At 40.0% G+C, this 14,915-nt stretch overlaps 1 protein-coding gene across 3 annotated transcripts in view; it reads right to left on the reverse strand.

The window, feature by feature from the left end:
• HOOK3 (hook microtubule tethering protein 3) overlaps positions 1-14,915 on the reverse strand; it is a 133,891-nt gene that overhangs the window by 105,287 nt on the left and 13,689 nt on the right. For all 3 annotated transcript variants that reach the window (XM_074383815.1, XM_010330228.3, XM_074383814.1), the window contains exon 3: positions 2,709-2,781. In XM_074383815.1, the coding sequence (XP_074239916.1) occupies positions 2,709-2,781 (73 nt within the window). The remainder of the gene's footprint in view (positions 1-2,708; positions 2,782-14,915) is intronic.

The raw sequence follows: 14,915 nt of genomic DNA on the forward strand, positions 1-14,915 counted from the left end.
TGAATATTAAGACTATGATAAACTTTTCTACCCTTCTCCGTATACTACCATTGCCCTTACCCATGACACTGGAAACAGTATATGTGGGTGTGTATATCTGTGCGCCTGCTGGGAGGAGATATAAAACTCCCTCTGATCAAGCCAGTAAGCAGACACTAAATGATTAGCAGCATTATTTTAAGCATCATAAATTGTTTTAAACATGCTGTAACATTAAAAATAAAATCTTTTTTTTGACACTGAGTCTCGCTCTATCACCCAGGTTGCAGTGCAATGGCACCATCCCGGCTCACTGCAATCTCCACCTCCTGGTTTCAAGCAATTCTTGTGCCTCAGCCTCCTGAGTAGCTGGGATTACAAGTGCCAGCCACCACACCTAGCTATTTTTTGTAATTTTAATAGAGATGAGGATTCACCATGTTGTCCAGGCTGGTCTCCAACTCCTGAACTCAAGTGATCCACCCCTTGCCTTGGCCTCCCAAAGTGCTGGGATTACAGGAGTAAGCCACTGTGCCCAGCCTGCCAGGCAAGAGGCTGAGGCAGGAGGATGGCTTGAGCCCAGGAGTTTGAAACCAGCCTGGGCAATAGAGCAAGACCTTGTCCCTAAAAAAATTTTTTAAATTAGCCTAGTGTGTTGGCATGTGCCTATAGTCCTGGCTACTTGAAAGGTTGAGGTAGGAGGCTTGCTTGAGCCCAGAAAGTGGAGGGTGCAGTGAACTGAGACTGTGCCACTACACCCCATCCTGGGCAACCAAGTGAGACCCATCTCAAAAAAGTAAATATAAATAAATAAACTGTCTGTCCTTGAAAGATTGTTTAGAAATTAAAACAGTGTCAGATGGGTGCAGTGGCTCATCCCTGTAATCCCAGCACTTTGGGAGGTTGAGGTGGGCAGATCACCTGAGGTTAGGAGTTCAAGATCAGCCTAGCCAACATGGTGAAACCCCATCTCTACTAAAATAATATAAAAATTAGCTGGGTGTGATGGCATACACCTGTAGTCCCAGTTACTCAGGAGACTGAGGCAGGAGAATCTTTTGAACTCGGGAGGTGGAGGTGGCAGTGAGCCGAGATTGCGCCACTGCACTCCAGCCTGGGTGACACAGTGAGACTCTGTCTCAAAACAAATAAACAAAAAAACCCAGTGCCATTAAACAGTTTTCATTCACTAGCTTAGTGAAAAGAAGGAATTAGATTTTGGCAAACCCAATACTTAAGCAATAAATAAATACTTTTCTTATCAAATGTGTTTCTTGGTGAAAATATAAAGATAACTCAAACTGAGCACGTCTTAAGTCCAGGGGCCTCATGTGCTTAAATCAGTTGTATGCCTGAGTCTTCACCAGTCTGTATAGAAAAGAAATGGTCACAGATTTCTCCACACTACCAAACATGATGACTACTGGGTCATAACAATCAATTTAATGTTAACAAAATCACAGAGATGGAGAACAAATTAGGGGTTACAAGGGATTAGGTGTGAATGTGGCTATGGGAGCAGCGAAGGAAACTGTGTGGTGACAGAACAATTCTGGGTCTTCACTGTGGTGGTAGCTACACAAAGCTACACGAGAAAGAGCTACACAGAAGTGCACACACCAACACAGAGTGTATGTAACCTTGGTGAAATGTGAATAAAATATGGACTGCACCAATGCCAGTTTCCTAGTTTTGATATTGTATTATAGTTATGCAAGATGTTAACCCCTGGAGAAATTGGGCAAAAGATACACATAACCTCTTAGTACATTTTTTTTTGCAACTTCTTGTGAATCTATAATTATTTCAAAACATAGGACGGGCATGGTGGCTGGCGCTTGTAAATCCAGCACTTTGGGAGGCCAAGGTGGGAGAATCACTTGAGGTCAGGAATTCAAGACCAGCCTGGTCAAAATGGTGAAACCTGTCTCTACAAAAATAAAAATTAGCCAGGCATAGTGGCACACGCCTATAATCCCAGCTGCTTGGGAGGCTGAGGCAGGAGATTCACTTGAACCAGGGAGGCAGAGGTTGCAGTGAGCCAAGATTGTGCCACTGCACTCCAGCCTAGGTGACAGAGAAGACTCCATCTCAACAAAATACAAAGTTAAAAAAATAATTTAGTAAATTACAACACATATTTTTAAAAATAAAATTAAAACATCACTGCCTAATGTAAGGGTAAAACTATTCAGCTATATATACATATACATTTAGGTGGACAATTGGTTGCAATGTAAACTTTATTTCTTACTGTGAGTTTTGGTTAAAGAAGCTTGTAAAATACTTTCATGCTACTAGGAAGGAAATGAATATTATCTCTATTAAAAATAACACTAGCAAATACCACATGCACTATTCTAAGTACTTAGCACAATATTAACTCATTTCTATGAGGTAGAAGCTATATCAATCCCCATTTTACAAATGGGGAAACCAAGGCACAGAAAGGTCGTAACACTTCCCCATGGACAGTAAATGGCAGAGCTATGATGTGGACACAGGCACACTAGCTCCAGAGTCCATGCTGTACTGACTCATGTCATGCCTAGCTGCATAACTCCAGGTGACTTCAACCTTCAATTCTACATTATTTCAATTATAGGCTACCTAAGTTTCTAAAGCTCACTAGACACATCAGACCAAAAAAACAAAAAACAAAACAAAAAAACACAGATATTATATACATACAAATATTTGAAGATTTAACAGATGGAAAAACGAAATACCTTTAGCCTCCAATTATCTCCTACTTCAGTTTTGATTCTGTTTAGCCAATTTTCATCAAAATATGCAGGATCTCTGCAAAATAAGGAAAAGCTTACATATTAAGATTATGTAACTATCAAGCTAAACAAAAAAAATTGAATCTTATCCCGTACAACACTTACCTATAACATAAAAATGTATTTGACACATATCTGCACTAAATACGTGTCAGTAACAGTCAAGTTGGCCCGGACTGTTTTGATATTGTATTATAGTTATGCAATACATACAAAAGTACAAAATTTAGCTGGACATGGTTGCATGCGCCTGTAATCCCAGCTACTTGGGTAGCTCAGGCAGAGAAATCGCTTGAACCTGGGAGGTGGAGGTTGCAGTAAGCCAAGATCATGCCACTGTACTCCAGCCTGTGTGGGTGACAGAGCAAGACGACTTCTCAAAAAACAAAAAAAAACAACTCTGTCATTGATTGTGTGTTTTTTCATTTTTTGGTTTTTTTGGTTTGTTTGAGAGACAGGATCTCACTCTGTCTCCCAGGCACAACTGTCTCTATTCACCTCAAAAAAACAGAATGACAATGACACTGACAGGTTAGGAACAATGTATGTTTCAACTTTTACTGTAACTCACACTGATAAATACACAATCAGTAATAAATTTTTATTCAAGTTTGCTTAAAATGAAGCAATATGATATTCAGAATTTTTACCTATTATGAAAAAATAATTTTTTTTTTAGACGAAGTCTCACTGTTGCCAGGCGGGAGTGCAATGCCTCCTGGGTTCAAGCCATTCTCGTTCCTCAGCCTCCCGAGTAGCTGGGACTACAGGCACATACCACCACACCCAGCTAATTTTTGTATTTTTAGTAAAGACAGGGTTTCACCATGTTGGCTAGGATGGTCTCTATCTCCTGACCTCATGATCTGCCTGCCTCCAGCTCCCAGTGTGCTGGGATTACAGGCGTGAGCCACTGTGCCCAGCCGAAAAATATATTACAACTAAGTTACCTATATAGAAATCTGCTATGGCTGGGTATGGTGGCTCATGCCTGTAATCCCAGTACTTTGAGAGGCCAAGGTGGGTGGATCACAATGTCAGGAATTTGAGACCAGCCTGAACAACGTGGTGAAACCCTGTCTCTACTAAAAATATAAAAATTAGCTGAGCATTGTGGCGTGCATCTGTAATCCCAGCTACTCAGGAGGCTAAGGCAGGAGAATTGCTTGAACCCAGGAGGCAGAGGTTGCAGTGAGCTGAGATCACGCCATTGAACTCCAGCCTGAGTGACAGACTGAGACTGTGTCTCAAAAAAAAAAACAAAAACAAAAAACAAAAACAAAAACAAACCCCCCCAAAAAAACCCTATTATGATTATTTTTGAAATCTGTATCATACCATTAGAAAACATATTAACTTCATTATCTTCATTATATATTTACTTTTAAAAACAGCATTATTGAGAAATAACTCACGATACAATTTACCCTTTTACCATACACAATGCATTTTAGTATGTTCAGAGTTGTACAAGCATCAACATATCTAGCCTTAGAGCACTTCCATCTTTCCAAAAAGAAATATTATCTCCATTAGCTATCACTCCTGTTTCCCCTCTCCCCAATCCCTGGAAATCAGTAATCTACTTTCTGTCTCTTATGAATCTGTCTATCCTGAACATTTCATGTAAATAAAATCACACATTATGTTGTCTTTTGTGTCTGGCTTCTTTCACTTAGCATGTCTTTTACAGTTTCTCCATATTGCAGCATGTATAGTACTTCATTCCTTTCTGTGGCTAAATAATATTCCCTTTATGGATATATCACATTTTGTTTATTCATTTACTAGCTGATATAATTTGGGCTATTTCCACTTTGGGGCTACTATGAATAATTATGCTTTGAACACTGCTGTACTAGTTTTTGTGTGGACATTTGTTTCATTTGGGTATATGCCTAAGGGTGAAATTGCTGGATCCCACGTTTAAAATGAGAGGCAAGCACAATCTCTTCCAAAGCAGCTATATTCTACATTCTCACCAGCAACGTATGTTCTCTACAGCCTTGACAACACTTGTTATTACCTGTCTTTTTAGTTACAGTTCTCCTAGTGGATGTGAAGTGGTTTCTCACTGTGGTTTTCATCTGCATTTCCCTGACGGCTAATCATGCTGAGCATCTTTACATGTGCTTACTGGCCATTTGTATGTCCTCTCTGGAAAAAAAGCCTATTCAGATTATTTGCACACTGAAAAGCTATGTTGCTTTTTGTTTGTTTTAATATTCAGGATACAAGGCTCTTAACGGACATATGCTATATGAATATTTTCTCCCATTTTGAAGGCTGTTTTTCCACTTTCTTTCTTTCTTTTTTTTTTTTGAGACAAAGAGTCTCACTCTGTTGCCCAGGCTGGAATGCAGTGGCATGACCTCAGCTCACTGCAACCAATTCTCTTGCCTCAGCCTCCCGAGTACGTGGGATTACAGGCATGCACCACCAAGCCCAGCTAATTTTTGTATTTTTAGTAGAGAAGGGGTTTCACCATGTTGGCAGGCTGGTCTCAAACTCCTGACCTCAACTGATCCGCTTGCCTCGGCCTCCCAAAGTGCTGGGATTAAAGGGGTAGGCCACAGTGTCCGGCCATGGTTTTCCACTCTCTTGATGGCATATTTTGCACACAAAGTTCTTAATTTTTTTTTAAGACATAGGTTCCCACTCTGCTACCCAGGCTGGAGTGAACTGGCATGATTACAGTTCATTATAACCTTGTATTTCTGCTCAAGCCATCTTCTCACCTCAGCCTCCAGTGTAGCTAGTACTAAGGCACACCACCATGCCTGGATAAAAAAAATTTTTTTTTTTTTTTTCCATAGAGATGGAGTCTCACTATGTTACTCAGGTTGGTCTCAAACTCCTGGCCTCAAGTGATTCTCCTGCCTTGGCCTCCCAAGGTGCTGAGATTACAGGCATGAGCCACTGTACCAGGCCAAAGGTTTTTAATTTTGAAGAGGTTCAATTTGTCTATCTTGAACTTTTTGTGTCATATTTAAGAAGCCCCTGCCTAATCAAAAGTCATGAAGATTTATTGGTATGTTTTCTTTTAAAAGTTTTATAGAACTTAGCTCTTACATTTAGGTCTATAATCTACTTGTGCTTGGTGTAAGAAAGGGAGCTAATTTCATTGTTTGGCACGTGGATAATCATACACAACTATTTTTGTTTTAAGATACTATAGTTGAGGTTTTTTTGTTACTAAGAGAAATTAATTTGAGCAAACTCATACAAAAAAGGTAACTTACTGTATGATCACTGATGTTATGGTATTCATGATAGTTGGGCCTCACCGAATACGGGACAATACTCTCCGACTTTCATCTTTGTTTCTTTCTATCCATCTACACCATTTTCTTTCCATAGACCAGCATTCTCCTATTCCACTATACACAATACTAAAAATGGCTGCAGGTACGTTCAAAGCCTGTATCACTTCAGTCTAAGCGATTTGCTTAAAGACCAGCTGTCATTTGGTCCCAATTCTAAATCTCCAGGAAAACCCCTAATTATATGTGGCCAAAAGGATGGGAGCTTCAAGGAGGACACACAGAACTTTAGTGACCTCCCTCGTTAGGAAATAATTGAGTTCTTAGGTTCTCTGACTTCTCAGAGAAAAAAAAGACATCCCCCACAAGTGCTCTCTTTGCTTAAAACTTAGAAAAATAGACAATAAAAACAACTGAAGTGATTTCTACTAAAATATTGACTTATAAAAATTAATTCAGAAGTCAAAAAATATTCAATGTTATTTCTGATACTTAACCTAAAAGGCTAGCACTTAAAAACCACAATCATTAGCAATCAAGAATTGCTTTCCAACTAAAAAAAACTCACACACAAGTCTGGTGCCCTGCAGCTGATGACAATCCAAAGCCAAAGAAAGGTACAAAACTACCAGAACCTACCACCCAAATGGGAAGTCACGTTCACGCAGATGGAAGATTTAGTGTTTCTTTTACCAGAAAGTACCTTATAAAAAAAAAATCTTTAAAACATCCAAGAAACTATATATTCCAAGTTCTCCAAGGTTATAAAATACTTCAGGCTGGGCGCAGTAGCTCACACTTGTAATCCCAGCACTTTGGGAGGCAGAGGCGGGCTGACCGCCTGAGGTCAGGCGTTCAAGACCAGCCTGGCCAATGCGGCAAAACCCCATCTCTACTAAAAATACAAAAATTAGCTGAGCATGGTGGTGGCGCATGTTTGTAGTCCCAGCTACTCGGGAGGCTGAGGCAGAAGAATAGCTCCAACACAGGAAGCAGTGGTTGCAGTGAGCCAAGATTGTGCTACTGCACTCCAACCCAGGCGACAAAGCAAGACTCTATCTCAAAAAAGAAAGAAAGAAAGAGAGAAGGAGAGGAGACAAAGAGAGGAAAGAGAGAAACAAAGAGGAAAGAAAAGAAAAAGAAAGAGAAGGAAAAGAAGAGCAAAGAAAAGAAAAGAGAAAGAAAGAAAAAGAAAGAACTCAAAGAAGTTCAAATACAGTGTTTCAAATCAGGCATCATGATACAGCCTGCTTATTCCTTAAAAGATTACCAAATCGAAACCTAAGGATCATGTCTGAGCTAAGAAGGGAAGGCAACAAAATCAGCTGCTACTATCATGTACACCACGTATGACACTAGTAACACGTATACTGTATCAGCAACATACCAGGAATTGAACCAGGCACTGCACATTCACAAAACTGCATGGAAAGCAGGTATTATCCTTATGTTATAGTTAAGGAACACCAGACTCAGAAATTTAGTAATTTTTCCAAGCTCAACCAGACACAGTTTTGTATGTTTTCTCTTAGCAGAAGTTAGGACATAGCAAGAAGCTAATAATAGCTTCATACTCATGAAGAACCTCCCCAGTGTCAGAGTTGATAGTACAATCATTTTTGTTAAAAAGGATCAGGAGAGTTCAACACATAACCAGTTCTAGCAAAACACTAAGGTCCTGTGGCTAATTATCTCCTTCATGCTCAGTAAACTAGGTCACAAATAGAAAAACACCACCGTCATCTATGACCTTCTTGTTCACGAAAGGCAGGCATTTCCTCTCATTCACAGCTATCCTTCCCAGTCCCTCATGGCTGGTATATAGCAGCTTCTCAGTAAATTTGCCTAAAGGGACAGCACTTATTTAGTAAATTTCTAATCTACTACTTGGGCAAAATACAGCAAGAATCGTAGTCTTTAGCCTTCTCCTATGCAATATTACTTTCCCTAGCAAACTCTAAAGCCGTATGTCGACATCTAGCCGTAGCTTCCATTGCTGTACTTCACAATTTCAGTAATGTTTTCTAAAGACCCCTTAACTAATGGTCTCAGGTAAGAATAAAACAATATAAAGGTAACTTTCTCAAAATTCTTAAGAGATGACAGTCCTGTATAGATACATAAATAACAACTGGTAATCTTACTGGGAAGCCCTTCATGAGTAAGAAGCTATTATTAGCTTCTTCCTAGGTCCTAACTCCTGCTAAGAGAAAACATACGAAACTATTTCCTTAAATTTTGCCAGTAACACATTTATTTGTTTATAACTTTTGTACCAGTCATAGCTTAAGCTAAAGGAAAAGCCCATTAATTTTAACTCTTAATTCCAGAAGTATATTGTCTTCTTACATCAAATGTCTTCACAGAAATAAAAATAAAGTTTATGTCTACTGTTAGAATTATTTAAGCAATGTAATTTTTCTTTTTTCTTTTTTTTTTTTTTTGAGAGAGAGAAAGAGGTTCTTGCTCTGTTGCCCAGGCTAGAGTGCAGTGGTATGATCTCTGCTCACTGCAACTGCCTCCTAGGTTCAAATGATCCTTCCACCTCAGCCTCCCTAGTAGCTGGGACTATAGGCATCCACCACCACGCCCAGCTAATTTTTGTATTTTTAGTAGAGACAGGGTTTCACCATGTTGGCCAGGATGGTCTTGAACTCCTGACCTCAAGTGATCTGCCCGCCTTGGCCCAATGTAATTTTCTCAATGAAAGCAACTTAAGACAGGGTCTAAAACAAATGTATTTGATTTCATTTCTTAACATGGCATCTTCACTAGCAAATTTCAGTGTTTTTTACAGACACAGTGATTCTTAGGCATGACTATTTCCTAATAATCTTTTAACAACCTAAAATAATCTTGGTCCCCTACCATTAAATGTGTGCTAGAATTGACTACAATAATAAAATTTCCCATCCATAATGACAACAAAAATATAGAAATTTACACTAAGCCCCTAAGTCAAAATAAACAATACCAGTACATAACGGATAGATTCCAACAGGCAACTTCATATACTATAAAAAGTATCCATTAAAAAAAAAAGTATCCATTTATGAGACATTCCGGCAGGGTCCACAGCTTGACCTTCATCCTATTTTGTTTTTCCCCTTCTCGAATTTTGAAAACAAAAATCAATGGCACTTGGAGACACGACTTGGTACTTCTGACCTTACTCTTTCAATCAGCATGTGGTCGTGTTTTAATAAAAAATATATTTGGTCTCTGTCCCTTATTTCCTGGCACTGATCTCCTAAACTTTTGGAATTTCCTGAGTGGAGTGTCTTTTATAATTCATAATGAACTCCTTTAAACCATACCAAAGTTTATGCTAATAAGGGGATTCATTGTGGGCCCCTTTATTGCTTCAGGACAGGGCTGGTCACAGAGGAACCAAAGGACTGATTAGAGGTTGGAGCATTCAGCCCCAAAGGGAAAGGGAGAGGGACTGGAGACTGAGCTCAAACACATGGCCAATGACTTCAATCATGCCTATGTAATGAGATCCCAAATAAAAACCATAAACAACAGAGTTCGGCGAGCTCCCAGACTGATGAACACCTCAACATGCTGGGTAGGAGGCGTGCCCAGGGAGGGCAGGGAAGCTCTGCACTGCCCTCAGTTTCATTTCTTGCCGTATGCTTCTTTTCCATTGGCTGTCACCAAGCTGTATACTTTATAATAAAACTGATTGTAATTACAGTTCTTTCTGTAGTGCTGTGAGTCATTTTAACAAATTATCCAACTTAACTAAGGAAGTAGGGGGTCATGGGAACCCTTCAATCTGTGGTTGGCTGGGTAGAAGTACAGGTGCACTGAGGATTCTTTCCAGCTAGCTGTCTTGTGGCACTGGAACCTAAACTTTAATTTGTGGGATCTGTACTGTCAACCCAAAATGAAGAGGAAGCACAAAATATGATTCAGAGTTTACCTGACCAAAGCAAAGGCAGCTGCCTAAAAGACTTAGACCCAAGTAACCTTGGACATGAGCTCCATTTGGGCTTTGTTACAAGCAGGTTTACATTTAAAAGTTATAAAAAGGGGGGTGGGGGCCGGGCACAGTGGCTCACACCTGTAATCGCAGCATTTTGGGAGGCTGAGGCAGGCAGATCACAACATCAGGAGATCAAGACCATCCTGGCTAGCACGGTGAAACCCCATCTCTACTAAAAATACAAAAAATTAGCTGGGCATGGTGGCAACGGCCTGTAGTCCCAGCTACTCGGGAGGCTGAGGCAGGAAAATCACTTGAATCCAGGAAGCGGAGGTTACAGTGAGCCAAGATCGCGCCACTGCACTCCAGCCTGGGCGACAGAGAGAGACTCTGTCTCGGGGAAAAAAAAAAAGTCTCTCCGGGTCTTATAATTTAAAAGGACTTGTTCCTCAGATAAAAGTTCTTTTCTCATTACTAATTCTGGGTAGTTCCTGTCAGAATTGAAGGACTATGCCCTTCACTTGTGGAGTCTGAGCTAACTCAGTTGGTTAACAATCAGAATCCAATGGAACTACAGGGCACTCAATTGGTATCAGCAAAAATGTTGGTATAAAACAAGAGTGGTAAACCCTTCTTGAAGACAAAGGCCAAAAAAAATAAATTTTCTCTCTTTTAATTTTACAATTGAATTGCATAATTCCATATTCATTTATTCAACAAATATTTTCTGTACACCTACAATAGGGCAAATAGGGCAACATAAGAAGAGGTGGCAATATTAAAGAGGTTGGGCAGGGCAGACTCCACTGAAAAACTGACCAAGGTTGGAGGGCTAGAAGGTGGTGAGGAGAGTGGGATGCGAACATCTGATGGCGAAGCAGAGGATCTGCCATGCAAAAGCCTTTAGGCAGGAGATGCCTGGTGGGCCCAAAATGAGCCAGGGAGTTGCTGTGGCAAAGAAGGCTGGGTGAATGAGGCAGAAGTGGCGACACGTGGCCCACATCACTTAGGCTCTCATACAACTATAAGTACTTTGGTTCTTAGCCTGAGTGAAATGGGACACTAATACAAGGTTGTCAGGAGCAAATCTGATTTACTGAAGAACCACTTCAGTATCCTGGAAATCAAATTTTAAAAGTGAGAGAAACATGATCAAATAATGCTGACAGGTTAAGAGAAGAACTGGTAATGGACTACTAAAATGAGCACATACATCATGGTAGTCCTGACAAGTGCAGGTTTTTTGAGTTTTGTTTTGTTTCGAGACAGAGTCCAGCTCTCCCGGGCTGGAATACAGGGGCAAAATCAGACTCCTAGACTCATGCCTCAGCCTCCCATGAGTGGGAGGTTAGGACTACAAACATGTGCCACGATGCCCAGCTAATTATATTTTTGTAGAGACTAAGGAAACCAAAAATCACCTGGTGACCACTGGACAGGCCCTAGAGACAAAAACTCCTTATCTGAGGAATTTAGAAGGGAGCAAAAACCACCTGTTCTACAGCATCAACAATGAATTTAAATTCTTTTTTTTAATGACAGGCAAAGGAATCATTACTGATTACAGAAATTCAAATTAAAACCACTAGACAATCACTACAACGGCTAAAATGAAAAGACTGACCTTAGCAAGTGTTGGTGAGACTGTGGGGCAACAGGAATGCTTATACACTGTTGATGTAAATGTAAATGTTACACCGGCTTTGGAAATAGTTTGGCAGTTTCTTGAACATTAAACATAGACCTACCATATGATCCAGCCACTCCTCTCCTAGGCAGAACAGAATACACCCAAGGAAAACTGAAGCATATGTTCATACAAAGAATTGTACACTAATGTTCCCAACACCTTTATTTGTAATAGCCCCACGGAAAATAACCCACATGTTCATCAACAAATAAACGGATATATAAACCATGGTATATCCATATGACGGGAAATGTCTAAACCATGTTTTTGTTTGTTTTTGTTTTTATGTATGAATGAGCTATTAATACAGGTAACTACACGAATGAACTGCAAAATTATACATGAAAGAAGTCAAACTTCTTCCCTCAAAACATACTGCGTGAGTCCACTTACATAAAATTTAGAAAATGCAAATTAATCTACAATGATAGAAAGCAGACCAGTGCTTGCATATAAAATTTAGAAAATGCAAGGCCGAGCATGGTGGCTCATGCCTGTAATCCCAGCACCTTGGGAGGCCCAGAGAGGTGGATCACGAGGTGAGGAGATCGAGACCATCCTGGCCAACATGGTGAAACACTGTTTCTACTAAAAATACAATAATTAGCCGGGTGTGGTGGCAGGCACCTGTAGTCCTAGCTACTGAGGAGGCTGAAGCAGAATTGTTTGAACCTGGGAGGTGGAGGTTGCAATGAGCGGAGATCATGCCACCGCACTCCAGCCTGGCAACAGAATAAGACTCTTGTCTCAAAAAACAAAAACAAAAAAAAACAAAAAACCTTAGAAAATGCAAATTAATCTATAACAGAAAGTAGAGCAGTGTTTGCCTGGGAATGGGAGTAGCAGGAAAGAAGGGGTTACAAAGAGACATGAGGACACTTTTGGATGTGATGGATGTATTCACTGCCTTGAGTGTGGGGATAGCTTCACAGACATATACACAGGTCAAAATTTATCAAACTGCATACTTTTAAAAATGTGCATTTATTATATATGTCGATTTCATCTTAATAAAGCTGAAAAAATAAGAGGGAAGCTCTAGAAAGAAATGAGCCATCCCCACTTAGAAAGAAAGAAAAAAAAGAAAGAAATGAGCCATCAAGTCACAAAAAGACATAGAGGAACCTAAAACACATACTGTCAGCTAAAAAGGCAATCTGAAAAGGTTACATAGTGTATGGTTCCAACTATATGATATTCCAGAAAAGACAAAACTATGCAGACAGTAAGTAAAAAGATTAGGGTTTCCCAGATTTGGAAAGAGGGATGAATAGGCAGAGCACAGAAAACATTTATGACAGAGAAACTATTCTGTGTTACACTACCATGGTAGACATATGACATGCATTTGTCAAAACCCGTAAGATATACAACACCAAGAGTAAACCCTAATGTAAATGACGGTCTTTGAGCAGTATTGATGTACCAGCGTTGGTTTATCTATTGTAAGAAATTCACTACTGTGGTGGGGGAAGGCAGTGTGTGGTGGGCAAAGGGGATGTGGGAACTCACTGTATTTTTTTGCTCACATTTTAAAAACTTTTTTTTTTTTTTTTTTTGAGACGGAGTTTTGCTCTTGTTACCCAGGCTGGAGTGCAATGGCGCGATCTCGGCTCACCGCAACCTCCGCCTCCTGGGCTCAGGCAATTCTCCTGCCTCAGCCTCCTGAGTAGCTGGGATTACAGGCACGTGCCACCATGCCCAGCTAATTTTTTGTATCTTTAGTAGAGACGGGGTTTCACCATGTTGACCAGGATGGTCTCGATCTCTCGACCTCGTGATCCACCTGCCTCAGCCTCCCAAAGTGCTGGGATTACAGGCTTGAGCCACCGCGCCCGGCTAAAACTTTTTAAAAATTGTAAAATATACACAACATAAAATTTACCATCTTAACCATTTTTAACTGCACAGTTCAGTGGTATCAAATACATTCAGATTGTTGCGCAACCATCACCACCACCCCTCTCCAGAACCTTTTCACCATCCCATACTGAAACTCTTTTCCACTCAATTTCACTCTGAAGGTAAAACAGCTTTTAAAAAGTCCATCCATTTTTAAAAAACTAAGTAGGGGACATGAATCTGTATAAACAAAAAGAATGAGAGAGATGTCAACAGCAATAAAATTTTAAAAGCTGTAAAGCAGATAAAACAAACAAAACAACTTAAAAGATCAAACACATAAAAAAATTGTACTAACAAAAGGAAAACAGATCTATTCACATTTCATAAAATTTCTCCTAAAACTACAAAATGATGTAGCTTTTCACTTGTCAGCTCAGACAAAATGAGAAGAACTGACGTTTCCAGTAAAATCCTCTTTTTGGCACCCACACTCACCTGGCTTTCCTACTACCTCTCTGCCAGTTGCTGCTCAACCCAACAATTAAAGGCCAAAGTTCAAGGCTCAGGCTACACATTTTTTCTTTTGCCTCATACTCTACCCTAAAGTGATTTAATCCACAATTATAGCTTCAGTTAAGAGATACCCAAAAAGATATCTCCAGTTTGGACTCCTCTTCTGAACTCTACAGCTGTATAGTCCAACTATCAACTTGACGTTTCCTCTTTATTTCTCCATACCACTCAGATTTGATGTCCCCCAAACTACATTCAAGACACATCCAGCTTCCCTCCACAGCAGATCTTCTTTCAGTGTTCCAACATCAGTGGTTTATACCCTCTTTAGTGTATTTGCTTCAGTTAAAACCCTAAAAGTCAACTCCCCCCATACCAGCCATCAAAATATGCTGATTTTATGTATCATTTAGAGTCCACTCACTTGTCTTCATCTTCTTTAGCACCTCCTAGTCCAAAGTACCACAATCTCCCTTCTGAATTACTACAAACTTCTTTCTAATTATCCCTCATCACTTTGGGCTCTTCCAGTTCATTTTAAATCTGCAGCTAGAATATTTTTCAAAATGTAAATCCAACTTGTCAACTCCCCCACCCCCAACAAAGCCTTCGACTGCTTCTTACAGCCCTTAGAATAAAGACATGCCTCTGCACAATCTGGCTCCATCTACCTTTCCATCCTGATCTGTACCATACCCTCTCTCTGTGCATTAACCACACACACCTTTCCTTTGCATAGCAGTGCTCACCATATCCCAACATCCTACAGGGCCTTTGAGTAAGCTCTTCCTACCATGAAGAAATCTGTGATTTAGATTTAAATTACCTTTCTCAGGTAAAATGTTCATAACTTCCTAAACTAACTTAAAAATATACCTTGTGTGAACTTTCATAACACTGTGTGCTTC

Source organism: Saimiri boliviensis, chromosome 13, assembly GCF_048565385.1.
Source record: "Saimiri boliviensis isolate mSaiBol1 chromosome 13, mSaiBol1.pri, whole genome shotgun sequence".
In the NCBI taxonomy this organism is placed as follows: domain Eukaryota; kingdom Metazoa; phylum Chordata; class Mammalia; order Primates; family Cebidae; genus Saimiri; species Saimiri boliviensis.